General features: G+C 42.0%; 1 protein-coding gene and 1 non-coding gene across 3 annotated transcripts; both read left to right on the top strand.

Moving 5' to 3' along the window:
* Positions 1-28: 28 nt before the first annotated feature.
* On the top strand, positions 29-27,875 carry NMRK1 (nicotinamide riboside kinase 1). 2 transcript variants are annotated; one of them, XM_043567421.1, is made up of 9 exons: positions 29-261; positions 3,802-3,865; positions 10,208-10,298; positions 10,586-10,634; positions 16,644-16,791; positions 16,883-16,954; positions 18,045-18,151; positions 20,444-20,527; positions 25,878-27,875. In XM_043567421.1, exons 2-9 carry the CDS (start codon positions 3,837-3,839, stop codon positions 25,895-25,897), a joined length of 600 nt encoding a protein of 199 aa, XP_043423356.1. In that variant the 5' UTR covers positions 29-261; positions 3,802-3,836; the 3' UTR covers positions 25,898-27,875. The 2 variants fall into 2 exon arrangements, with proteins under 2 accessions (XP_043423356.1, XP_043423355.1); XM_043567420.1 differs by having other exon boundaries at positions 43-261; positions 18,018-18,151.
* On the top strand, positions 23,808-23,921 carry LOC122475520. Its single transcript, XR_006295216.1, has one exon. It is a non-coding gene; the product is annotated as a small nucleolar RNA SNORA12 (small nucleolar RNA).
* Positions 27,876-27,962: the final 87 nt, after the last annotated feature.

The raw sequence follows: 27,962 nt of genomic DNA, 5'->3' as shown, positions 1-27,962 counted from the left end.
CGCACGCGCGCGCGTGGCCCGGGTCGCCGGAGTCCCGCCCCGCCCCGCCCCGCCGGTGCTGGAGCCGGCGCCGCGTCCGGCCGCGACGGAGCCCTCGGTTGGCGGCTGCTACCTGGGCCGCCTCCTACCGGGTAGGAGCGCGGAAGGGGGGGCATTGGGCCTCTCCGCTAGCGAGCTTTGGGGGTTGCGGCGGGTCAGCGACAGGCGCGCATTGGGCCAGCGCCTGTGCAGCTTTGCTTGGGAAGACTCGAACTGGCGCCGGTGAGTATCTGCGCGACCCGGCCGCGCTGCGCAGCGTCCCCGAGGCCTGAAGGTCTTCCCGATGTGTGGCAGTGCTGGACCCCGAACCTGGTTGCGTCTTTCGAGCCCTGTTGGGACTCTCAACACCCCAAACGGGCTGCTAGATGGCCTGCCGAGGAGGATGTGTCCGTGGTGGCCTGGTGCTTTAACGGCCCATAATAATCCTTAGTAAGAGACAACCAAGAGGTGGTAGGGTTGTGAAGTCACCAGGGACAGGGCCAGCTCTTGATCCCCACGAGAGGAGACAGCCTTTTATTCCACGAGTATTGTGGTGGACTCACCACGACCCGCCTGCCACCTATTATTGTACGGCCTGCTAACTGAGAATGATTTTTACCATTTTAAAAAGGCTGAAAAGAAATCAAAAGAAGATTTTTGTGGCACGTGAAAGTTATCAGAAATTCACATTTCGGTGTCCATAAAGTTTTGCTAGAACACAGCCACGCTCATTTGGCACATATATTGCCTGTGACCGCTTTCTCTTCGCCACAGCAGAGCTGAGTTGCTGTCCCCAAAGCCGAAAACATTGACTGTCTGCACTTCACAGAAGTTCGCCGACCCCTCACCTAGCAGATTGAATCTCCAGTGGGAGGCAAGGGCCAGAGCATACAAGAAATACAAGTGTGCGTTCAGTTCAAAATAGCACAGTCTATGTAATAAAATCAGTTGTATCTTTAAGGGAAGGAAAAAAAAAAACCCTAAAAGAAAAAACTTTACAGGAGGGTCTATGTAAAGGGAAGCTTGAAAGTTTCTGCTGGGGGTTAGTGAAAGATAAAAGCGATTCCAAGGGAGAGGGGCCTGGGCTGAGTATTCGGAAATTCTGTTTACTAAAAGGGAGCAAAGTTTAAACAATAGTAGGAAAAGACTTCCCTGTTGTGTGGGAGAAGATAATCAAAATATCTGCTGAACAAAACAACTAAGTGAGAAGTCCTGAAACATGTCACCGGTTTCAAAATATCCGACTGTTCTTGGGGCGCCCGGGTGGCGCAGTCGGTTAAGCGTCCGACTTCAGCCAGGTCACGATCTCGTGGTCCATGAGTTGGAGCCCCGCGTCGGGCTCTGGGCTGATGGCTCAGAGCCTGGAGCCTGTTTCCGATTCTGTGTCTCCCTCTCTTTCTGCCCCTCCCCCGTTCATGCTCTGTCTCTCTCTGTCTCAAAAATAAATAAACGTTAAAAAAAATTTTTTTAAAAAAAAGAGAGAAAAAAAAATAAATAAATGTTGAAAAAAAATTAAAAAAAAAAAAATCCGACTGTTCTTTAGATGCCCTGAGAGGTACATTTCGTTACGTGTATTTGAGAGTTGCTCTCTTCCTTATAATCTGCTGATTTCTGCACATACCGCTTCTGACCGTTTTGCGGTTTAGAGGCCAAAATGTACCTCGGTTAGTAGTGGAATACACGGAATAAGCACATACAAGTAGTGAAAAAATGATTCAGCATCCTATCTTACTTAGGGTAAAAAAGGTATCAGAAGAAATTAAAATACTCATTTTGGGTTTGCTCTGGGCTATTTTAGTTTCTTCCCCCCCATGTAAATGACTCTGCTGTTGAGGAAAACTTTGTGCTGAGAAAATAAAATACATGAGTCCAGGGAATCAGATGCCCCAGATCAAATAGGGGTTGTCTCTCCAGGGACAGCCCGTGATTTAGTTTGTAGTTGATCAAGCTGGTTTTCGCCTCATGGGGTCTGCTACTACATATATTTGGAGTGGGGCAAGTCTTGATTGCTGGCTTTTAAGTGTGATTTTAAAATAGTTCTCAAAGTGGGCAGCAGGCAGTGTAATAACACAAAGTGTGGAGGTGGACGGTTCCAGCCCTGCACTTGGAGTTCACCTTGGTGCTGCCCTGTGCATCCAGTGCGGTTTCTGAAATAAATGACTTCTGGTATTGCTGGGCCCACCCTCACCCCAGCACCTGTCTTGCTTTGGCTTCTCCCAGTTCCCCACCCCTCTCAGCACATGGTCATGTGATCGGTGCTACTAAATTGTAGCCGACATTTACCCAAACAGTCTTGGGCAGGCTGAGACTGCTGACTACCATAGAATTAAAGGCTCCTGTTTCGATAAAAACTTGCATTTGACTGTGGGAATTCCCTCCTGAGCCCAAGCAATTTTACAGGTACGTTCTTGACTCTCACTCCTTATTTCTGAATTGCTTGTTGCCACCCAGATAATCCCCTCAAGCGTCTCTCCATTGCCACAGCCACACTTGTTCTTTGCATGCTGTGTAATTGATCCAATATCCTCATGTGTATGCACAGCTGTGGCATGAAGCAGGGGGACCAGGAGCCCTTGCCACTCAGTGTTCACAGCCATTAATAATACATCAATAAAAATGACATCTATTATACATGAGAGCCTCACAATTAAGCCAGCACATATGGGCATCCTTTCTTTGCTCTTGGTAATAAAGTGCTTTTTAGCAGCTTGGAAAGAAGAAAGAAAATAAGTTGCTTGGACACAGATCAGGGATGGGAATTGGGAGGGCTGCTGGGGGTCTCCAGCTCCGTGGCCACTCACCCCAGTGGCCCAGATTAGCTCCCTGATCACCCCACCAGGCCAGTCCAGAATAAAGAGCAGCATTAGTTCAGGCAACCCTCAGGAAGCACTATTGTGAGATTCCCTGCAGCTGCGCCTCCTTTTCACGTAAAGAGGTGAAAACACTCCATTAGAATATCCATAGGACTGCTTTACTGAACCTTAGGGGGCCTTGTGTGAAACTGCCCTCCACCCACTAGACACAGGGTCAACAAACAATGGCCTGTGGCTAAAACCTGGCCCTAGGCTTGAACATTTGCAGTCAGTTTTCTGATTAGGAACGCTAACTTTGAAATCCAGCAAGAGAGATGTTATCCCAGTAAGAAAGGAATTCCATTCTTCTCGTTAGTAGATGTGTATTACAACAACAAAATTGTACTCCATTATTACGTTTTGACTTCCGTCAAAAAAAAAAACGTTATGCAAACTTGTTTTCTCTCTTGTTGTAGAAGTACCTACCTACGTAATAACTTTGAGTTTGCCTCTTGCCTCCCAAAGCCTCAAATATTTACTACCTGACCCTTTTCTGAAAAAGTGTGTCTACCCTGGCCCTGGACTTTGATTTTTGAGTGAGGAAATAGTACCCTTAAAGGGAATTCACTTTCTTTTGCCTCTGGCCAGCAGTGACGTTTCCCCCCAGCTCTATGGGTTCCCTGCCACTGGGGAAATAAACGGGTCATCTCCAGGTGACTGAATCTTAAAACCGAGTTTCAGAGTTATGAACCTCTGTCATGCGTGGTCTCTGAGACTCTGGCCTATAAGCCTGGAGCACACGCCAGCTGTTGTGAGTGCGACAGAGAAGCTGGTACGGGGTGAAGCTCTTCTGAATGTGGATAATCCAGGGTGGGGTTCCCCAGAGGTCATGGTCATCCTTCCCCCTCAGCTGGCTCTCCTAATTTAGGACTCTTATTTCTTTAGATATCCAAGTGATACACGTTCAATTTTTTTTTTTTTTAATTTTTAGGAAATTTTACGAAGACGTGATTTTCAAAGCTAATTATGAAAACATTTGTCGTGGGAATCAGTGGGTGAGTAATTTTGCTACAAACAGCCGGTGGACGTACTCAGGATGTCCAAAGGGTGTTTTCCTGTAGACATGGTGGGGAAGGAGGAGTCAGGATTCCTGAATCCTGAAGAAAGGAGCAGGCCACTGGCTGTTTTATAAATGGCGGCAGGACAGTCAGAGTGGCCAAAATGAACAAATCAGGAGACTATAGATGCTGGAGAGGATGTGGAGAAACGGGAACCCTCTTGCACTATTGGTGGGAATGCAAATTGGTGCAGCCGCTCTGGAAAGCAGTGTGGAGGTTCCTCAGAAAATTAAAAATAGACCTACCCTATGACCCAGCAATAGCACTGCTAGGAATTTACCCAAGGGATACAGGAGCACTGATGCATAGGGCCACTTGTACCCCAATGTTCATAGCAGCACTCTCAACAATAGCCAAATTATGGAAAGAGCCTAAATGTCCATCAACTGATGAATGGATAAAGAAATTGTGGTTTATATACACAATGGAATATTACATGGCAATGAGAAAAAATGAAATATGGCCTTTTGTAGCAACGTGGATGGAACTGGAGAGTGTGATGCTAAGTGAAATAAGCCATACAGAGAAAGACAGATACCATATGGTTTCACTCTTATGTGGATCCTGAGAAACTTAACAGGAACCCATGGGGGAGGGGAAGGAAAAAAAAAAAAAAGAGGTTAGAATGGGAGAGAGCCAAAGCATAAGAGACTGTTAAAAACTGAGAACAAACTGAGGGTTGATGGGGGGTGGGAGGGAGGAGAGGGTGGGTGATGGGTATTGAGGAGGGCACCTTTTGGGATGAGCACTGGGTGTTGTATGGAAACCAATTTGTCAATAAATTTCAGGGAAAAAAAAAATGGCGGCAGGAGATGAGAGAGTCTCTTACAAACAGAGAAACAGGACCCTCAGTAATCAAAATCTGCCTGTTTTACCATTTCTTTTCTGGAGTTAACATCAGATGCTTTTTTATCCTATGTCCTCATTGCCCTGGCATAATTATTAGCTGTGTGCCCCTCTCCCTCTCAAAAGTGTCCTAAATTATATGGTCGCCCAGTCTCTCTGGTACCAGAGGTGTGCATGCAAATAAGACAGCAAGGGACATCATTTGTTTTGCTACTGTTTTTTGTTCATCTTTCTTCTGGGTACATTCACATTGTGCACGGTCCAATTAATGAAATACTTGAGACTATTAAAATTATAAGTTTGTGATTTGGGGAAGATCACTGTGTTATTGTATTACATTACTGTGGTAAGTAATCAGAAGTCAAAGGGGATGAATTCAGTGGCAGAACTCTGCCTTGTCTAGCTCCCATCTAACCAGAACCAGAGTTCCAGTTTTTTTCTGCATGGCTTCTCTTGTCCATGCCTTCCCTTCTGTGCTCACTGCCATCATCCTAATCCAGACCTTCATTCCCAAATTCCAGTCCCTCCCCCGCCCTTAACCTTTTTTCCATACCTCTCTGCCAGTTGAATTGTCTTGCAAAAAAGTTTTAATTATTCTCTCGCTTAGTGAACAATAGTCAGTGGTTATCAGTCACCCAGAATGTAATCTGAGTATCCTGGTGCATGAAGACCATTCCATACATAATAAAAGAAATGCATTAGCTTCAGGGACAGGTAGGCTGTAGGAGAGGTTTGATACAGGAGCTCTGTGGTATCCCCAAAGACTTGTTTCTTTCCATCTCTTTGTGTCTTCCTCCACTTGGATTCGTCCTAGACTTGGCTCCACGTTTTGGTCACAAGGACCAGCAGGTCCTGAGACTTTATTCTTCTTAGCCTGCCTCTCTCCAAGTCATGGTTTTCCCTGTGACGGCACTAGCTGTACCCTGTGCACACAGTCACTGTGGCCAAAGGGATGGACCTGCCTTGATGAGCTTAGGCCAGCGGGGCCCTGCCCTGGAGTTGAGAGCAGGGTCAGTCCACACCAGGCCTCGGAAGCAGGGGTGCACCTGGGGAGGCAGCTGCCCAGTCTACTCTAGCATCTAGTCCAACTTGCATTCTACGTATTCCCTTCTTCTCAATATCTGCCTCTGGCTTTCTTGCTACGTGCACTGGGTGCTGCCCACACCTCCCTAAGAAAGCCTCCTCTTTACTCTCTCTTCCTCAGCAAGTGCCAAGATTTCATTTTAGTGCTGCTTCTGCGAAGCACCTGCCAGACTCGGCTGCAGTGACCTCTGCTCCTACCTTTCTTCCTTCCTCTAGACTCAGTGTTGGATCTTTCTTGTATACTTACCACTTACTACCCTATGAAATAATCATTACATTAAGACGTCCAGGAATAGTGGGGATTCCAAAGCGTTCAAGAGTCAGTCAAGATCCTGAAAATGTAATGCATGTGTGATGATATTCACTTTTCCGGGGAAGGGGTATATAATCTTTATCAGATTTTCATGTTAAAAAATATAACTCCAACTGACTAATTTCACTTAGCATAATACCCTCCAGTTCCATCCATGTAGTTGCAAATGGCAAGATTTCATTCTTTTTGATTGCTGAGTAATACTCCATTGTATATATATACCACATCTTCTTTATCCATTCATCCATAGACAACTACGTGGGTAGAACTGAAGGGTATTATGCTAAGTGAAGTTAGTCAGTCAAAGACAAATATCGTATGACTTTACTCATATGAGGACTTTAAGAGACAAAACAGATGAACATAAGGGAAGGGAAGCAAAAATAATATAAAAACAGTGAGGGGGACAAAACAGAAGAGACTCATAAATGTGGAGAACAAACTGAGGGTTACTGGAGGGGTTGTGGGAGGAGGAATGGGCTAAATGGGTAAGGGGCACTAAGGAATCTACTCCTGAAGTCATTGTTGCAGTATATGCTAACTAATTTGGATGTAAATTTTAAAAAATAAAATTAAAAATATATATATAACTCCATGGGCCTTGGAGTTAGACTTTGTATGCTATTACTTGCTAGCTGTTATCTTGGGCAAGCTTTATGAGTATACGGTTTTTCAATCCTTAGGTTCCTCAACTTTAAAATGGAAATATTAATATATACCTGCTACAGAATGGATTTCCTCTTGTTTAAGTACCTACAGATAGCCTTTTTAACTCCTCCTTAGCGCTCTGTCATATTCCAAATATACTTAACCCTCTTGTCTCTTGGCTATGTAACGAAAAAACAAATGGACCAGGACTTGTGCGTTTATTTGGGTGTTATGAACAAAGGCGGAAGTGGCTCCGAGTAGGTGGTCGTTTTCCTTCCCCATATCCTAGGATAAAGCATGCACCTGTCGGGACACTCTTGCCCTGAGGTTGGAATGCACGTGAGGTGGTTGTGAGCTTGGCGCCTGGTGGTTCTGAGCATGCTGAAAGGGAAGAGTTAGTCTTAAGCTGTCACCCGAGCAGGATTCCAAGTGTAGATCTTAGACTTGAGCTTGTTCAATTCCGACTTGTTAAATTCTTGTTAAATTCCCTTTCCCATGTGTCTCACCTGGACTGCCTTCTGCCTGGTCTGTCTCCTCCAAGTCTACAAAACCAGAGTACCTGTTCTTCATTGTCTCCAGCTAACTCAATGAGAAGGGATCTAATTACTGTCAGTTTGACTGTATCATCTGAAAGGGCTAAGTCTAGAACACGACACATTTTCTAACCAGGTTGCTTATACTATAATAAAGTTATCCCTGTTTACTCTCTATTTTAAACCAAAGTTCAGAATCTGAACTATATAAACTCAACATGGGTTATGGCCTTTTTTGTTAAAAGGGGAAAAAAAAAGTGTACCAGTATTTTCTCAAGGCAAAAAGTAACACCCCGCCCCACTTTCCCATCTTTTCAAGAAGATCACCCATATCCTACCCAATTGTGTATTCTAAGGTTAATTGGAAAATCTTGAATCCTATTTCTTGTACTTTGTAGGTATGTTATATAGGTGATATTGAATAAATCCAATAAACAATTTTGGTGAATTAATGTTAGTTTCTTTTCTTTTTATTTATTTTTTTATTTTTTATTTTTTTTTTTTTAATTTTTTTTTTTCAACGTTTATTTATTTTTGGGACAGAGAGAGACAGAGCATGAACGGGGGAGGGGCAGAGAGAGAGGCAGACACAGAATCGGAAACAGGCTCCAGGCTCTGAGCCATCAGCCCAGAGCCTGACGCGGGGCTCGAACTCACGGACCGCGAGATCGTGACCTGGCTGAAGTCGGACGCTTAACCGACTGCGCCACCCAGGCGCCCCTGTTAGTTTCTTTTCTAGATTTTAAATATATTGTACTCTTTCAACTGGGATTAAGCACAGGTTCTCGCAAATAAGTGTGCAGTTAAGAGTTTTTCGTACCATCAGGGCACCTCGGTGGCTCAGTTGGTGAAGCGTCCTACTTTGGCTCAGGTCATGATCTCATGGCTCATGAGTTCAGTCCCACTGACAGCACAGAGCCTGCTTTGGATCCTCTGTCCCCCTCTCTCAGCCCCTTCCTCACTTGAGCGTGCACACACACACACACTCTCTCAAAAACAAATGAACATTTAAACAACAAAAGAGAGTCTTTTGTAGTATGGACATTTGTTCGTATGATGAAGCCTTGACTTAATATAATATTTTGTTGTTTGTTTTCCGAGAAACCAAGTGGTTTTATTGTAGCATGGGGACAAGACCTGTGAGCAGAAAGAGCTGCCTCAAGTAACGTTACGTTTTGTTTGTTGTTGTTTTTTGTTGTTTTGGTTTTAGATGAGACAGAGTACCAGGAGGGGAGGGGGGAGAGGGAGAGAGTCTTAAGCAGGCTTTACACTCAGCGCGGAGCCCGTGCAGGACTCAATCTCACGACTCTAGGATCATGACCTGAGCCCTTATCCAGAGTCAGACACTCAACCAACTGAGCCACCCAGGCGCCCCTAGAGGAATGGTTTTAAATGCACAAAGTAAAACATAGGAATACAGAGGAAAAACCAGTTATATTGAAATACAGTTATAAAAATATTTTCAAAACAAATTGTAGCATTGTGATATATACATTTCTTTACTAACTTATTAGATAACAGTATCCAGCGGTAGGTCTGAAAACGGCCATAAATTTGAAATAATGATGAGTGTCGATGATGCTTCAAGATATCTGCCCCAACTGTACCATAATGTGAAAATATCTATGATTTCTATTGGTGACAAAGTCACAGGTACTGTAAAGACTACTGATGTTTGTTACTTATATTCATAATTAAAGGGGAAGCTAAAGTTCTGTTAGAATATAGTAAGAATAAAGATGTAATCTCTTTCCCATTCAAGTTCACAAAGTCTGAGTCTGTCCACAGACCCTCAGAAACGTCAGCCCCGGGTTGAGAAAAGCTCTGACCAAATGACTAGAGAAGCGCTGTGTGTGGCATTAGATGCTGGAAAAGTAGACACACGGAGCAGTTAGTCAGGGTCCCCATTCTCCTTGATGTCACAGTCCAGCCTTGATGACTGCATGTGATATGCTTCGATGGGTTCTCCCACCTCTCCCCAAAGCGGAGAGAGGTTAAGGAGAAAGGAGGCAGCACAGCAGAGCTGTGGATGTGTGCTAAGTGCTTGTAATAAGCCCATCCTCCATTTTTCTCTACGATACATGGAAACAAAATCACAATGACCCGCCTGCAATTTTATACACTTGAACCAAAAGTGCTGCTCATATTCTGTGGTTTTGCATATGAACCCTGTGAATGTTTCAGTACACACAGAACATTCTTTTGCTTCCCACATAGTAGCTATATTTTTAAGCCTTAGTATTACCCAGTTCACTTGCCCAGTACTTAGTTTCCTTTCTCCTCCATCCTTTCCAGTATATTTCTTATCATTTATTATGGTAGATCTACTTAGGGCTATGGTTTTGCCAACATATCTATGGAAGAAATAATTTCTCATTTATGTTTATTTATTTTTGAGAGAGAGAGAGACAGAGTGTGAGCAGGGGAAGGGCAGAGAGAGAGGGAGACACAGAATCCAAAGCAGGCTCCAGGCTCTGAGCTGTCAGCACAAAGCCCGATGTGGGGCTTGAACTCATAGACCATGAGATCATGTCCTCAGCTGAAGTCCGATGCCCAACCAACTGAGTCACCCAGGTGCCCCAATAATTTCTTTTAGACATTGCATGTTGTTTTATTTTACCTTATTTATTTTTTAAATTATTTATTAAGTAATCTCTACACCCAGTGTGGGTCTCGAACTCATGAGCCCAGGGTCAAGAGTCACATGCTCTTACGACTGAGCCAGCCAGGCATCCCATACATATTGTTTTAAATATCCTTTTTTTTTTTTAAGATCACTTTAAAATGGTTTATATTAAATGCATCTTCCTTCTTGGTATTTTTGATTTTTTTTTCTTTTCCTTTTTTTTTGTTCAGTGTGACAAATGGCGGGAAGACAACGCTGGCTAAGAATTTGCAGAAACACCTCCCAAACTGCAGTATCGTATCTCAGGATGATTTCTTTAAGGTATCTAAAACTTCTCACGTAATTCATTTAACACAACAAAATCCTAGTAGCCGGTTGATTAAATTATGTCCAAAAAGCCTTTGCTGAACGATACAGCTTTTGTAGTGAAGGCAGGTTCCATGCAGTAATGTCACTGATCCACTAGATGGCATTACTTATTGTTGCGGCTCTGATTTTATTTATCCTCCTCATGCAAAGCGTTTACTAAAAGTTTATCACCTCTTCATTCTATAATTGTATTATTTCTGCACTGCACAGTTTTGATGGGTGCTTCGTTATTTTTTCAGCCAGAGTCTGAGATAGAGATAGACGCAAATGGATTTCTGCAGTATGACGGTAAGTAGATGAGTTTGTGAAACATGCACAAATGTTCATTTTCTGTTTCAAACCTCTGTCTGTGAAGACAGTCTCGAAACGTGCTCAAACACACTGCTATACTCTACACATGCTTTTGTAAAGGTTTCTGATTTATGTCCAACTATTTAAATAAATGAAACCCAGGGCGCCTGGGTGGCTCAGTCGGTGAGGTGTCTGACTTCGGCTCAGGTCATGGTCTCGTGTGGTTCGTGAGTTCAAGCCCCGCATCGGGCTCTGTGCTGAGAACTCGGACCCTGGAGTCTGCTTCGGATTCTGTGTCTCCCTCTCTCTCTCTGCCCCTCCCTGACTCATGCTCTATCTCTGTCTCTCAAAAATAAACATTAAAAACAATTTTTTTAATAATAAATAAATAAACGAAACCCTTTTTCCCCAGTTTTATATTTAAAACTGAAAACATTGGAACAGTAGATTTTTTTTTTCTAAAGCTAGAACAAGGTATGTTTGCTGGTACTATATTCATCCCTGCTGGGGGGGCACACATAGCTCTACTCTCACCCCTTCCCTGCAGTCTTGCCTGGAACAAAGTCCAAGCTCATCCTGTGGGCTTCCCTCCCAGTGACCAAGGTGCACCGGACAGCTGGTTTCTTCTTTCCACTGCTCATAAGGGTTAGTGAATATTTTTTAGATGGATTCACCTCGCTCCCTTGCCCAATCTAATACTGTTTTGAAGCCAAAGGATTATAAAGTCAGAAAATATTTATTTTCCTCTAGAGAATGTCATGCTAATAAACTATATTTAATGGTCTTATCAACTTTGATAACTAACAAGATGATCACTGAGTGTTTATGCACACTGGCAGCAGAAACAGCTCTCTTAAAGACCCATAAACTGTGTTCTTTATTTTTAACTTTGACGACCTTAGAGGAAAAATGTTGTGTAATCAGTTCTTACAGACACATGATAGTTTTAAGAGAAGCAAAATCCTTGACTCGCTGCCTGTTCTTGTGTCTTGAACTGTAGCCAGGATATTTTTTTTTATTTCCTACCCCCCCCCCCCCGGCCGAAGGTTTGTAAGGAAGATTATTAAAAAGTAAGAGTTAAACAAGGAAAAACCATTTTCAACAACGGACAAAGAATTATTTCTAATGCAAATGAGTTCTTATAAACTGATAAAAACACTAATATTCTAATTGAAAAATGTCCAAGGATATAAATAAGCTTTTTACAAAAGCAAAAGGTTATTCGATTAATAAATATACAATAAAAAGTCAACCTCAGAAGTAGCCAAAGAGTTGTAAATGATTTTTTCCCACTTATCCTGCAAGGAGATTTTTTTCTCAGTGTTTATTTTAAGAGAGAAGAGCCTGTGTCCACACACGTGCACATGAGCAGGACAGGGGCAGAGAGGGAGGGGGAGAGAGAATCCCAAGCAGGCTCCATGCTCTCAACATGGAGCCCATCGTGGGGCTCAATATCACAAACCCTGAGATCATGACCTGAGCCAAAACCAAGAGTCAGATCCTTAACTGACTGAGCCACCCAGGTGCCCTAAAGTGAACAGATTTGTAAAGAAATAATTATCTAATGATGGCACAGGCTTAATTAATAAAACAAAAACTTTTATAAATGGAAATATCAACTGACATAAGCTTTCTGGAAGGGAGACTGAACGCATGTCCCAAAGTCCTTAATATATTCATGCCGTGTGTCAAGTGTCCCACTTCCAGGAGTCTATCTTAAGGAAAATCTGAAATTTTTAGGCAAGTACACAAATTTAAAGTAAATCAGGGTAATGTTGAAATCTTTATGATAACCACCAAAAGGTTAATTTAAAGACACAAAGCTATCAAGTTTATAAATAGATGGAATCATTAAAATGTAGTTGATACATACAAAATAAGTCGGAAGAGGTAAAAAACAGAGAACTTAAAAGAAGTCAAAAGAGGGGCGCCTGGGTGGCTCAGTCGGTTGAGCGTCCGACTTCGGCTCAGGTCACGATCTCATGGTCTGTGAGTTCGAGCCCCACGTCGGGCTCTGGGCTGATGGCTCAGAGCCTGGAGCCTGCTTCCAATTCTGTGTCTCCCTCTCTCTCTGCCCCTCCCCCGTTCATGCTCTGTCTCTCTCTGTCCCAAAAATAAATAAAAACGTTAAAAAAAAAAAAAGAAGTCAAAAGATATGGAAAAGTAGAAAATGAGAGTAAGATGATAGATTTAAGCCAAATATATTGGTAGCTACATTAAATTAATTGAACTAAAATACAACAAAGATTGTCAAGCTGGATTGAAAGAAAAATAAAAAAAGCTCCTTACAAGAGATATATTTAAATATTAAGACAAAGAAAAGTAGACAAGGCTAGAAAAAGATAATGCCATGTGAATAATAATGCCTACTGAAAGAAATCTGGTATAACTACTAATATCAGACAAAGTAAACACGAAGAGTGTCACTAGAGATACTGTTACTAATATATTACTAAAAACAAAGAGATAAATAAGTTAATTCAACAGGAAGATAAACAATCCAAAATTTGTATGCACCTCATAACATAACTTCAAAATATGTTGAGCAAAAACTGACAAAACTAAATGGGGAAATACATAAATCTATAATTATTGTGGGATTTTTAAAAATTTTTTTTAAAGTTTATTTAATTTTGAGAGAGAGAGTGTGTGTGTGTGAGTGGGGGAGGGGCAGAGAGAGAAAGGGAGACACAGAATCTGAAGCAGGCTCCAGGCTCTGGGCTGTCAGCACAGAGCCGGGTGCAGGGCTTAAACCCACCAACCTTGAGATCATGACCTGAGCCAACGTCGGACACTTAACCAACTGAGCCACCCATGCACCCCAGTTGTGGGAGATTTTTAATATAACTTCTTCAGTAACCAGTGGGAAAAGCAGACAAAAATTATAAGGGTATAACGGATTTGAAGCACACAATTAACAAACTTAACTGAACTAGCATATATGGGACATGTAGCCAATCACAGCAAAATACACATTTTGATTTTCTTAAGAATACAGGGCACATTAATTAAAATAGAGAGCGTATGCAAGGGCATGGAGCAATTCCTAGTACGTTTCAGTAACTTGAAGTAATATAGAGGTATCTTCTGATCACAGAGAACTGAATTAGAAATCAGTAACAAAAGAGTAAGCAGAAAACTCCCAAGCGTTTAGAAATTAATCAGTATCCTTTCTTTCTGGAAAAATTTAAACATATGCAAAAGTTGGCAGAAAAGTATAATGAACTCTCATGGATTCAACTTCTAAATGATGCACTCTTGACCAATTTATTTCATCTGTACCCTTACCTTCTCCTTCTATATTTTTTGAAGTAAATTCCAGACGTCATCACAGTTCATCTGAAGCAAAGCACTTCTGTGTATCCTGTGGGCCAAAGAATAAATCGCAGTGAAAATCAGAAGATCCTTTTAACTGAACAGTAATGAAGATATATTAAAACTAATGGTATTTCTGGTTGCAGCTAAGTTGGATTGGCCCCATTCCTTGCTCTTCCTCCCCCTTATAATTGAAAATCCTTGATGGAACATGACAAACAAAGGAAGACTCGAAGATGAAAAGAAGGGAGCCAAACGCCTAGGGCCTTCAGGACTTGAGGAAGGGCATGACTGATTCTGTGGGTTTTCTTTTTACCTGTCATATATCCAGGAAGGGGTACTGGAAGGGTGTGAAACATGGAATCATCAATAGGTGCAGACAAAAAAACCCCCAAGAAACCTGTTCCCTCTAGTCAAAGGACCAGGAAAAGGATGGCCTACTCAAATCGAATATCATTTTGATAATATCCACCCTATTGTAGCTAAACACAGAGGGAAAAACCATCGTCCCCTCATGGTGTCAGCAGGGACTAGTGAGCAAGACTTCTGGACCCATCCGTTACCAGCAAGGCAAGGACCCCACCGGGGTCCTATCACTGGAGCCAGAGAGCTGGATTCCCACAGCCACCTACAGCAGAGACAGGATGACGCGGTGGGAGGTGGTGCTACTTGAGACTCCACTGTCCCCACCTGAGGAGCGTCAGCTACTGTCAGGAGGATGCAGTTGAGAGCTGAACGTCTGTCCTCACCAAGCAACAATGAAGCTACACCCGCATCTCCCCTCGTGGCTGCCCCCACTCCATGTTGGTGAGGTTTAGCAGGGGGATGACCACCCATCCCCACCTAAACCTGCATACCACACCTAAACAGGGCAACTACCTATTAAAAAAAAAAAAAAGATCAAATAGGATCCAGAGCCTCACAACATAATACCCTAACCTTCCAGGACGAGACTGAAATTCATTCGTTACATCAAAAACCAGGCAACTCTCAACTTGAATGAGAAAAGAAATCAACAACCACTCCATGATTACCCAGATGCTGGAATTATCTAACAAGGATTTTAAAGCAGCATTCATAAAAAGGCTTCAGCTAGCAATTGTGAACATTCTTGAATCAAGTGAGAAATGTGAAAGCCTCAGTAAAGAAATAGAAGAGGTAAAAATCAAATAGGAATTTTTAAATTGACAACATACAGTAAACTGAAATTTTAAAACTCACCAAATGGGCTCAAGAACAGAATAAATATGACAGGGGAAAGAATCTGAATTTAAGGACAGAACAGTAGAAATTACTCTTATCTGAACAACAGAGAGAAAATGGACTGAAAAGAAATGAACAGAAATATGGGACAATAACAAAAGCTCTAACATTCATATCATTGGAGTCTCAGAAGGAAAGGAGAAAGAGTGTGGTGCTAAAGAAGTAGGTAAAACATCATAAATTTGGCATAAGACGTAAACCTACAAATTCAAGAATCTGATCCCTAAGCAGATTAGACAAGACGGATCAAGAAGAAAAGAGAAGGCACAAATTACAAATATCAAAAACAACAAAGGTAGTATCACTACAGAGCCTACAGGCATTAAAAAGATAAGAGCATATTATGGACGTTCTGTGCAACTGAATTAGAAAACTTTAATGAAATTGACAATTTCCTAGGAAAATGCAAGTTACCAAGGCTAATAACAGAAGAGAAAATCCTGAGAGTCCTATGCCTATTAAATAAATTAATCGATAATTTTAAAACCTTCCCCTAAAAAACCTAAGTCCAGATGGCTCAATTCAATAGTTCCAGAGTAGGGCTCAGAAATTACAATTCTGGTAAATTCCCAGGTGATACCAATGCTGTTGGTCTACGTACTATACTTTGAGAATCAGTGTTGTAGAATACTTTTGCAGAATTATAATTGTAAGCTCAAAGAGTATGCGCAGTTTAGAGTTTGAAAAGGACATATTCATGTCCTTTATAAAATTTTTAATGATTTTTCTCTTAATTGCCTATGAGAATGCTTTGTATATTAAAGATGTTGTGAAATACATTGCAGGTATTTTCCCCAGCATATCATTTATTTTTCAAACTAATTTATAGATATTTTGTTATCAAAAATATTAAACTTTTATGTAGTCACGGGGGGAACAGGCATTATAAATAAAGCAAGATTAGCCATGAGTTTATGATTGTCGAAGCTGGTAATGGGGCCATGGGAATTCATCGTACTCTACTTTTGTATATATTTGAAATTTCACGTATTAAAAATGTTTCGGGGTACCAGAGTGTCTCAGTCGGTTGAGCGTCTAACTTTGGCTCAGGTCATGATCTCCAGGTTCAATGGTTCGAGCCTCGCATCGGGCTCTGTACTGACAGCTCAGAGCCTGGAGTCTGCTTCAGATTCTGTGTCTCCCTCTCCCTCTGCCCCTCCCCTGCTTGCACTCGCTCTCTCTCTCTCTCTCTCTCTCTCTCAAAAATAAATATTAAAAAATTTTGTTTTAAGTATTTCAAACATATCAATTTGTCAATAATTGAGTTTAAATTTATCTAAAATACTTATTAGCTATTTTGAAAGGTAAATGAAATAGTATTATTTTATGTATTTATAGAGCCCTAGACATACTCATCATACCAAGCCACATCATAAAACTTCTGTTGTATTCATTTCATTTCATGTATTTTTGTACATTTACTTGAAGTGCTTGAAGCGCTCAATATGGAAAAAATGATGTCCACCATTTCCTGCTGGATGGAAAGCCAAGGACAGTCCCTGGCATCAACAGACTCTGGAAGTGCCGAGGAAATTCCCATATTGATCGTCGAAGGCTTCCTTCTCTTTAATTATAAGTAAGCATCCTCAACCTTATACTGATCTTTAGTGAATGGTGGGGGGGTGGGGGAAGGGAAACCTTGTGAACTAAATATGCTGTTATTTTAGGCCCCTCGACACACTATGGAACAGAAGCTACTTTCTGACCATTCCGTATGAAGAATGTAAGAGGAGGAGGAGGTGAGTTTTGATATCACCTTTGTGGATTGGAATTCCAAGGACAAAACATGCATGGGGATGAAAAGTACAGCATAGGGAATAGAGATGGTCGTATTTATAACAGCTTGTATGGTGACAGATGGCAGCTAACTCATGGTGACCATGGAGTCACATATAGGCACATTGAATCCCTGTGTTGCACGCCTGAAACTAGTGTGTGTCAACTGTACTTCAACAAAAAGTAAAATTTTTTAAGCAAAAACATTTTTTTAATTTTTTAAAAGACAAAATTGTGGGAAAAACAAGGAAAGAACATTATTGTGCAGTGTATATGTCAACAAGGCCTCATCTCTTCTACATAAAGAGCAAAACCTTGTTACATAAATGCTCATCCACCTGGACTAATGCAAATTATTTTTCTAACATACATTTATTTATTTATTTATTTATTTATTTATTTATTTAGACAGAGAGGGCATGAGCAGGGGAAGAGGAGACAGAGAGAGAGAGAGAGAGAGAGAGAGAGAGAGAGAGAATCCCAAGCAGGCTCCGAGCTGTCAGTGCAGAGTCCCATGTGGGGCTCAGTCCCACAACCATGGGATCATGACCTGAACTGAAATCAAGAGTCGGACGTTTAACTGAGCTACCCAGGCACCCTGCAAATTACTGTTCCAAGAAAAGGCCTTTTGACAAACCATTTGACTTCTCTGTCCTAAATCTTCAAGTGAGCCAGTCCCATGTTGATTATAATTTTAAATTTGTGAACCATTGTTCTGCTATAGCCACAAAGGACACCAGTTAGTTGAAAGCTTAATCCAACATATCAGTTCCTCTGTCATTATTTATGTTGATATTTGCTCTTGATTTTTTTATAAAGCACTGAAGCGTAGGCAAATAATTATGAATGGTAGCGAATTATAAAAATAATGTTTTTGGAACCCGGAAAGTAAATCCATTTTATTGTCTTTGTAAGTAGCACTGAATCTAAAATGTATGTATGCTCTTAATCCTGTTTAGATTAAGTCTCAGTGATTTTCCCATTATCCTGACCACTGTTAGTTTATCAATTGTGTGTTTCCATCAGTATAAAGTTTCCTGTGTGTTTTGATAGTACGAGAGTCTACAAGCCTCCAGACACCCCAGGGTACTTTGATGGCCACGTGTGGCCCATGTATCTAAAGCACAGACGAGAAATGGCGAAGATCACGTGGGAGATTGGTAAGCGCCTTTTCTCCCTCTACAGAGGGCATTTACTTGTCTTTGCCTTTAAGTCCACAAGAGCAAGGACGTTAGGAGGTTTTTTCCTTGTGGATTACATAATAAAGGATCCTTCTAAGCCACAACACTCTGGGCTTCTCTGCTTCCACAGTAGGCGCTACTGGTTTCTGTTTCTCCGTCTTCAACTCTCATCAAAGCCTGTCAGCTTCTAGGTGGTCATTCATGAAACTCATATTGAGTGAATGTCTTCTGTGTGTAAGGCAGTGTCCTGCTGATGTCAAGGGAAGTAAGACAAAACCTGCCCCCACTTGTAAGAGCCAACATTCTGTCCAGGAAACAGCCGCTAAAGATCCTGGCTGCACGAGCATGTCCTCTCTAGCTATGCCAAGTGCTGTGCTACCAAGTTCCAGGGGGACGGCCCAAGGCCCAGCAATCAGGGAAGGCTTCCTTGAAGAAGCCTCTTAAACCACACTCTAAAGGGTTTAAATGGACAAAGGGAGATAGGTCGGTAGACAGAAGATCACTCCAGAGTACCTGAAAAGACCAGGGACACAAAGGAGCTAGTAGCACCTGAGAGAGAGAAGGTTGGTGTATTTTTGGTAGAGAAAACTGAGAGAGAGGTGATAGTGGAGACACAGGGAAGATCTAAACTCTACCAGGCCAGTTAAGGACTTGGGGCATTATCCTGGGAGAAGTGGGAAGCCCTGTACAGAGAGGTTTTAAACAAAGACATGGTAGGGGCACCTGGGTGACTCAGCGTCTTGTTCTTGACTTCAGCTCAGGTCACGATCTCACGGGTTGTGGGTTCAAGCCCCGCATGGGGCTCTGCGCTGACAGCACGGAGCCTGCTTCGGATTCTCTCTCTCCTGTCTCTGCCCCTCCCCTGCTCGTGCACTCGCTCTCTCTCTCAAAATGAGTAAACTGAAAAAACAATTTTAAACAAGGACATAGTTGATATCAAATTCTCGTTTTAGTGCGATTCCCCTGGCTATGTGAGGGTGGATGCAGAGGGTGTGATGTTGGACACGTGTGCTCAGTAGAACAGGGTGACAAAATAGATACGGAGCGGCACTCTCCCTCTCCATCTCAAATGCCACTCTAACCATGCCCCCCACCCCCTTTGCTGAAATATCGTCAGAGTCTCCAGCTTTCTGGTATAAAATCCAAACATACTTCAGGGCCCCTAAAGACTAAGGCACAGACAGCCTTGCTCTAAAATCTCATCCCTACAGTGTTCCGACCTCCCAGCTTCTAGCCCTTCCAAACTGTGCATCCTTTTCTTAACAGACAAGTTTATCTCTTACCTCCAGTTTTCTTTTTTCTTTTTTAAATTATTTTTGTTAATGTTTATCTATCTTTGAGAGAAAGAGACAGTGTGAGCAGGGGAGGGACAGAGAGAAAGGGAGGCACAGAATCTGAAGCAGGCTCCAGGCTCTGAGCTGTCAGCACCGAGCCCAAGCTCGAACTCGTGAACTGTGAGATCATGACCTGAGCCAAAGTCGGACGCCTAACCAACTGAGCCACCCAGGCGCCCCTGACCTCCAGTTTTCTGACTAAAGAGTTCTTTCCTTCCTTTAACTACATAGCTTCTACTTTTTCTTCAAAATTAACTATGCCAGTTTGGGTAAAAATATCTCCTGGGCCTGGAGAATTCTGAGTCAGTACATACGTGGCACAGCCCAGACCCCTGCATGATTCAAGAAGCTTCATAGGCAAGCCTGATGCATACGTAGGTTGGAGAACCACCCCCTTAAATGATTCTTTTGGGGAGACACCTCTGCAGTGCTCCTAAAGTGCTACATGCACAGTACCACGTAACTCTTGCTTTTTCAAAAAATAACTTTCACATCTGCTAGTATGCATTTCTGAAACCAAATTTTTTTTAACTTATTGTTCCTGACTGTAATCTATTTCTCTCTTTAATGACTATTAATTTCTTTTTACATTATGGCCCTGCATTCTTTGTTTAAACCTATTTGTATTCTTTTTTTTTTTAAGTTTATTTATTTTGAGAGTGACGGTGTGAGTGGGGGAGGGGCAGAAAGAAAGAGAGAGAGACAGAGAGAGAGAGAGAAAGAGAATCCCAAGCAGGCCCCACACACTCAGTGCAGAGCCAGGTGCGGGCTCAAACTCATGAAACCATGAGCTCATGACCTGAGCTGAACCCAAGTATCAGACACTTAATGGACTGAGCCATCCAGGCACCCCAAACCTATTCGTATTCCTAAGAGATGTCAAGTGCCAGAGTAAGAATCCTGTACTAACCGATCCACCCTTCTTTCTCCTTCCCAGTTTACCTAGATGGAACAAAATCTGAAGAGGACCTCTTTAAAGAAGTGTATGAAGATCTAATACAAGAACTAGCAAAGCAAAAGGGTAAGTATTATGGATGGTGAAGGAAACAGCCAGGAAAATAGTTCATTTTATACCCAAGAATGGCTTACCAGAATGCTAATGTAAGAGTGATTATATCCATTCATTCATTGCTTTGAAGATAATTCAGAATCAGAGACTCTGAATGGGTTTGGGGACTTGATTATTTTGTTTGTAAGGTTTTTTTTATTTAAGGGTGAAAATATGTTTATGTTATGTCGTTTAAATTGTTTAGTAGATGGATGTTATTTCAATGGGACTGAAATTATCCTTTGAGCAGAGTGAAGTTAAAATGCTGGTGATCTCATTTTAATATGTCAAGAATTCCCCGTCTCCTTTATTCTTCTAGATTTCCCATGAATTTATTTTCCCAAATACTTCAAAAATAAACACAAGATGTTAAAAAATATTAATTGAATGTTTCCTTAAGGTGTTCATATAAGATGACACATTTTACAAGTACCAGAAACTTTTCCTTTATCTAGTTTAAGCACAAAGAAAGTACAGGGGTAGCGGTGGCTTCAGGCTCAGCTGGATCAAGCTGGTTCAAATGTCATCTTCAAGACTCTGCCACAATTCCATGTTATGTTTGGGTTTCTTTTGAAGTCAGACTCTCTCCACTGACAGATACGATGGCTGTGGCAGCACCATACTCCTAGGCTGAACAGCCTGTTAGGCTCAACAGTAGAAAAAGACCATTAATCCTTTCCCAAGATTTCCCATGAGTTGATAAATGTTGAAGCTGGGTTTTGGGTTCCAAGGGGTTTATATGTGATTCTCACTGCTTTAGCATATGTTTAAAATTCTTTATTTTAAATGGTTTTTTAAAAGCACTTTTAGGGGGAGGGGAAGGGAAAAAAAAAAAAAAGAGGTTAGAGTGGGAGAGAGCCAAAGCATGAGACTCGTAAAAACTGAGAACAAACTGAGGGCTGATGGGGGGTGGGAGGGAGGGGAGGGTGGGTGATGGGTATTGAGGAGGGCACCTTTTGGGATGAGCACTGGGTGTTGTATGGAAACCAATTTGACAATAAATTTCATATATTAAAAAAAAACCAATATGAAAGGACAAAAAAAAAAAGAAATGAAAAAAAAAAGCACTTTTACATTTTAGCCGAGCTAAAAATTCCCAGGGAAGATTTTGATTGGTCCTGCTTGGGTCACATGCCTTGTGCTAACCCAATCACTTTGGCCAGGGAGATGGCATACTCTGATTGGCTAGGACTGGAACATGCGCACATCTTGTAATTGAATGCCTCTCTTAAGGCCTTTTGTTTAGGGGGAGAAGTTCCCCAAAGGGAAAGCAGAGCAGGCGGTAGAAACCAGAAGGATGAAAAAGCATGCAGGGAGAACAAAACTCTAGACCTACCTGCTGTTATATTCGAAAACCAGGGTTTTCATGGTGAATATATGCAAAATGCTCATTCAAGAGAGTCACTCCTACAGTGGAGAATATTACATGCATTTAACTATCCTAGTCCAGATGTCATCATCTCTAATAAGAATTAGATTTCCGGGGTGCCTGGGTGGCGCAGTCGGTTGGGCGGCCGACTTCGGCTCAGGTCACGATCTCGCAGTCCATGAGTTCGAGCCCCGCGTCGGGCTCTGGGCTGATGGCTCGGAGCCTGAAGCCTGCTTCCGAGTCTGTGTCTCCCTCTCTCTCTGCCCCTCCCCCGTTCATGCTCTGTCTCTCTCTGTCTCAAAAATAAATAAACGTTAAAAAAAAAAATTTTTTTAAATAAAAAAATAAAAGAATTAGATTTCCTTTGTTCTCAGTAAATCCCTGTCTTACAAGGGGACTGAGCCCAGCCAGCCAGCCCACTGGTTCTCCACACTCCTGGTTTCAGGCTCAGCCCTTCACGGAGGCAGGAGCCCGTTTGAAGAAATTTCAGTAGCATTTTAAGGTTTCTTCTAGTGGAACTTACAGTCCGTGGCAGATATACCGGACTACCTCTGCCATCTGTTGCTTGGATGAAAGGCCGGGAAACTCAGCACTGACATGAACGGCTATAAGGAGGTGTAGGGTGAAGGGGGAGTTCAGCCTTCATAAATCATAGCCCCTGAGCCAGGGCCTCTTTCTGAGGGTGATCAGCTCCCTTTCTGGCCCTAGTGAGATACTTCAGGGTGTTTAGCTGCTGGACACCTATACCTTTCCATCCTCTTAATAATGGCCAGTGCTCAAGTCCATTTGTTTTTTTTTTTCTTTTTTTTCTTTTTGTAAACGTTTATTCATCTTTGAGAGAAAGCATGAGCAGGGGAGGGGCAGAGAGACAGGGAGACAAAGAATCCAAAGCAGGCTCCAGGCTCTGAGCTGTCAGCACACAGCCCGATGCGGGGCTTGAATCCATGAACCGTGACATCATGACCTGGCTGAAGTCAGACACCCAACCAGCTGAGCCACCCAGGTGCCCCTCACCTCCATGTCTTAGTGACTAAGTCGGACTCTGTGGCGTTGCCTTGTCGCCCATCTCCTGATAAAGATGAAAGGAGCCTTAAGCAAATAGCTCAGGCAAACCTCACCTAGTTCCACACCACACGCCAGTGTGTGCCATCTGTCCCAGGGCCCAAGAACAACAGGTATGTTTTGATGGACACTGAAAGCCCACAAGAAAGTACGTGTCCACGTGTGTGGCACCCACCTTTTCCCTTGCTTACGTCCTAGAGGTTTGTAAGGAGTATTCAACTTCGCCTTTTAGGGCTATCTCGTTTGTGTCCTAGATATTGGGTAAAGTTAAGTAGGAGAAAAAATAAAGAATGTTAAAAAAGCTATAAAGTCCAAAGTAGATGAGGTTTTCCTACCTCTTAAGATTATGTTTTGTTTTGGTTTTTTTTCCAGTTGCCTTAGTAAGTTCTGGTATTATTTATAGTACCCCCCCCCTTCCCAGTTCTTAAACCGCGGTGCCCTGGCAGAGCCTCCTGGAGGGATCCTCAGTGTGGCCTGGTTTAACCCACAGTCAGGGGCTGAGCTGGCAGGGAGGCCTTGCCCGTGTTTCTAAGCACTACTCTGCAGGCCTCGCGTAACATCTCCTAAACCCGCTGAACTCAATTTCCACTCTAAGCACATAAAATCATAATTGTGGTAAAGTAATAATAACGAGAGGGAAACAGAGATTGAATTTAATTATTAATGAAACAAATGACCCAGGAGAGTAAGAAACATAAAGTTCGAATTTAATCCTTATTTAAATTCAGCGTTTGAGGCAAAATGCAGCCGTTACCCATTCTCACAATGACAAGGCAGGCTAGCCATCGGAACGTCCAGAGTCCTTTTGAGAATGTTTATTTTCATGGCGATGGTTTTCTCTCTGGCACACTTGTTACGTTTTCAAAGGAGCCCGACTCTGCCGCATGTACTGGGTAGGAGCTAGAAAAGGTTGGCGGGAGAGCGGCTCCCACATGCGGGAAGGAAAAGGGGGAAAAGTGTGTATTTCCATCTCATTATAAAAGCATATTAATTATTTTTAAAAGTTTTTATGTAAAAAAAAAAATCACTTAAATTCCCACCAATCAGCAGTGTTACCATTTTAATGAGGACACAGTCAATATTTTTGCCGTTCCCATCAGTCTCTTTACGTGGTTACATGGTTACTTGCCATGGTTTTTTCTGTTTTTACATTAGTATTTACTATTTAAGGAGCTTTATAGAGCTGATTATAAAAGGAAACTGAGCAAAACTAAACAGCTCTCCCAGTGAAAGGAGTCAAGCCTGAGTTCTGTTTTGCTCATTAAAAGTGAGTTATAGGGGCACTGGGTGGCTCAGTCAGGTAAGGGCCCAACTCTTGGTTTCGGCTCAAATCGTGATCTCACAGTTGGTGAGTTCAAGCCCAGTGTCGGGCTCTGTGCTGACAGCGTAGAGCCTGCCTGGGATTCTCTCTCTCCCTCTCTCTCTCTCTGCCCCTCCCCTGCTCACTCATTCTCTCTTTCTCTCAAAATAAATAAACTTAAAAAACTTTTTTTTTAAGTGAATTATAAGGGGGTACTTGGGTGGCTCAGTTACGTGTCTGACGCTTGATTTTGGCTCAGGTCATGACCTCAGGGTTGTGAGATCAAGCCCTGAGTCAGGCTCCGTGCTAGGCGTAGAGTCTGCTTAAAATTCTCTCTCTCTCTCTCTCTCTCTCTCTCTCTCTCTCTCCCCCCCCCCTTCTCTCTCTCTCCCTCCCCTCCGCACCCCCCGCCCCTCCCCCTGCTCACATGCTCTTTCTCCCTCTCTAAAAAAAAAAAAAAAAAAGTGCATTATAAGACTTGGCTTTGACATCTCAGTGGAAAAGAAAGATGTCCTATGTTACATTTCAAATCTAAGGAATAAGAAATTGCAAAATAAAAATTTAATAAAATGCGTGTATTTTCTTTTTGGTATTTTTATACACTGAATTTAAAATATGTCCAATTAAAGGTAATAGTAGTATAATTATCTAATACAGTAGTCCACATTATCATAGGGTTAATGACCCATTTCACAATTGCTGGACATTTAGTGCCATCATAAGTTTTTCACATTAACAAATAATGTGCTATAAAAATATCTGCCTAAATCACTTGTTTTCTTCTTCTTGAATTATATTAAAATTTTTCAGGGGCACCTGGGTGGCTCAGTCAGTCAGTTAAGCGTCCGACTTCAGCTCAGGTCATGTTCTCATGGTTCGGGAGTTGAAGTCTTGTGTCAGGCTCTGTGCTGGCAGCTCGGAGCCCGGAGCCTACTTCGGATTCTGTGTCTCCCTCTCTCTCTGCCTCTCCCCCGTTCATGCTCTGTCTCTGTCTCTCTCTCAAAAATAAACATTAAAAAAAATTAAAATTTTTTTGGAAGTAGCACTTGCTTGGTCAAAGACTATAATCATTTTTATATTTACATACTTCAGAGATGACTACACCAAAAAATGTGTGTTTTTCCAACACAAACTATGTAGCACAAATACAACAGGTTTATCATTGAGTTTCAAGCCAAAGTCCCAAAGTCAGGCTCACATACGCTTCCTTGGTTTATGAAAAAATACTAAAGGTACCAATACACTTTTCCCAAATCAAGGATAACATTCCAAAACAATAATTCTAGTACAGCCAGCCACCCTTTGTGATATTCTTCTAATTTTCAAACTATTTCATTCTTTTAAGCCAATGATTATTATACCAATTGCAAATGATATTGGGTATCTGATATCTTCAGATAGGCTTAAATTTAATCAAGGATTAAAAGAATGAGACTTGGCCTCTATTTAGTTCTTTGTGGAAAACCAGCATTTCTGGTCCCAGAATCCCTGTGACGTTAACGTGAAGATTTACTGTTGATAGTGTAAAGATTTAATAAAATGGAAATTGGAATTCTCTACTCATTTCTCTTCTGCTTGTATTTGTTCCCAAGGTTTGCACGTGACAACGTAGAGATGGAGTGCACTGAACCCTTCGGGAATTGAATTAGGAAACTCGAAGGCCTCTATTTAAGAACCTGCACGAAGATACAATATGTACTTTGGTATGATGACAGCTGTAGTTCGTTCGTTTGTGTTACCACGTATGATTTCTGCCACATGAGGAACAGTAAATAGGGATCCGTGCCACTGGATGGGAATGTACCTTGATGAGTTGTTCTCGCTCCAAGGAGTGCAGAGATACAGCATTAGCTCACTAACGAGTCAGTTCCTCTAGACCAATGATCGTCAAACTTTTCCAAATAGGACCAAGTATGAAATAAGGTTTACATCACAATCCAGTAGAGATGTAATCCATTATGTTTGTGTGTGTCTGTGTGTGTGTAGGTATATATGTGTGCAATGTGTGTATAGAGATACACACATGTACAAGGATCACAAAGGATTTACCTAAAGCATGCTGATATTTTTCTATTTTTAATTTTTTTATAATCTTCATTACCATCCAGTACCAATGCCTATTTCCTGCAAATGAAGGCTTTACCAGGAGTAGCAGTCACATTGAGCGAATCAACAATTTGCTGCAATGTCTTTTTTGTGTGGGTTCTGTCGCTGTGGCTGCTTTTCCTGTTCTTGCATATGTGTAAAACCACTGGGTCGTTGTGTCTCTTGTGTTGCTACTTTGTTGCAAATGGTATATTTTCTGTTTTATTTTGGGTTTTGTCAAACCAGTGGTTTGAAGTCCCAGAAATCAGTTACAGTTACTTAGATGATAAGTAGTACCTTTGATTGAAAGGAAGAGACAGGAGATCTAAATTCTATAATGTTTTGAGGTCTCTTTAAATACTGGAATTTAAATCATGTATTATACTGATCAACCTCTTGTTTTTTAACAAACAGATTGCTCACAATCCTCTCAGTCTTTACAAATAGAAATGTATTGTTGCATTAACTTTAACTGTAACTCATTTGATCAGCTCTCATTATTTCTATATTTCTAACTAGCTTGTCCTCAGTGGCAATTAGGGAAGGGGTTTTTTTGGTCACACGTACTACACAAAACAACAAAAAAGAACAAAACAAACCCTGAGCTCAAATGGCGGTTCTTCCACCTAATAGCTATATGACTCAGATCACACTATTCAAAGTCTTCCTCTCCTCTTTGTAAAAGAGGAATATCAACAGTACTTAGCATGGGTGTAGCGTAGAATAAGGATCATGTTCAAAATCCTTCACACGGCCCCCAGGGCATTCCCCGAACTAGCTTCAGTGTGCCTGCCTCTCTGTTCTCATTGCCCATCATTCAGTCCATTGCTGTTCGGTGCTGAGACCTCCTGCCCCCAAACCTACCAGGGCCCTTCCTGCCTCATGGCGGGCACCCAGGCTGTTCCCGACACTCGGAGCAAGTGCCACAACCTTTCCCTCCCACCAACCTGCCCCTCCACAGAGGCAGACATCCTGCTTCGTGGAGGACTTCTCTCATCCTTCCCTCCACAGATGCTCTCCAAGCTGCCCTACCTGGCCGTCGCAGCACTCATCCCAGTTGTAACTGTCCTGCCACCTACAGAGTCGCTCATTTAGTGGCTGTCTCCCCAGCTACATGGAAGCCCCATGAAGGCAGGTCTGACCTCTGTGACTTAGTTACAGACACGCCTCTGCTCACCAGCACAGTATCTGGCTCATGGTGAAAAGTACCATAGCGGGTACTTTTTATAACTTCCTATTACATCAGGAATGGATTCACATGCAACCAATGTCTTATTCGAGGAGTAGTAACTTACACTCGTTGGGATTTATTTTATTTATTTATTTTTTTTTACAAACGAAGGAAGTTTAAGGCAGGCAGTCTAGGGTTTGCACATCGAATTGTCAGATTTAGGGGGAAAAAACAACAAAATTAGAGGACGCCCAGGTAAATTTGAATTTCAGGTAAACTGTAGCTCTTTATCAATAACTTTAGTATAAATAAATCCCAAACACTATATATGTAAGACTGTTGTTTTTCTGAAATTCATATCTAATGGGTGTCATATTTTATATGGCACCTCGCTTTTGCAGCGACTCAAAAATGTCAGGAG

The sequence above is a fragment of the Prionailurus bengalensis genome, chromosome D4 (genome assembly GCF_016509475.1).
Source record: "Prionailurus bengalensis isolate Pbe53 chromosome D4, Fcat_Pben_1.1_paternal_pri, whole genome shotgun sequence".
NCBI lineage: Eukaryota > Metazoa > Chordata > Mammalia > Carnivora > Felidae > Prionailurus > Prionailurus bengalensis.
The sequence above is the reverse complement of the archived record's forward strand: the minus strand, read 5'-3'. Positions and strand labels throughout refer to the sequence as shown.

Excerpts from the sequence above, each read along its gene's own strand:
- NMRK1 (XM_043567420.1), top strand. The coding sequence starts at position 3,837 with ATGAAAACATTTGTCGTGGGAATCAGTGG. Across the intron at positions 10,299-10,585 it reads CTCAGGATGATTTCTTTAAG|CCAGAGTCTGAGATAGAGAT; the intron begins GTATCTAAAACT and ends TTATTTTTTCAG. Across the intron at positions 16,792-16,882 it reads TTCCTTCTCTTTAATTATAA|GCCCCTCGACACACTATGGA; the intron begins GTAAGCATCCTC and ends CTGTTATTTTAG.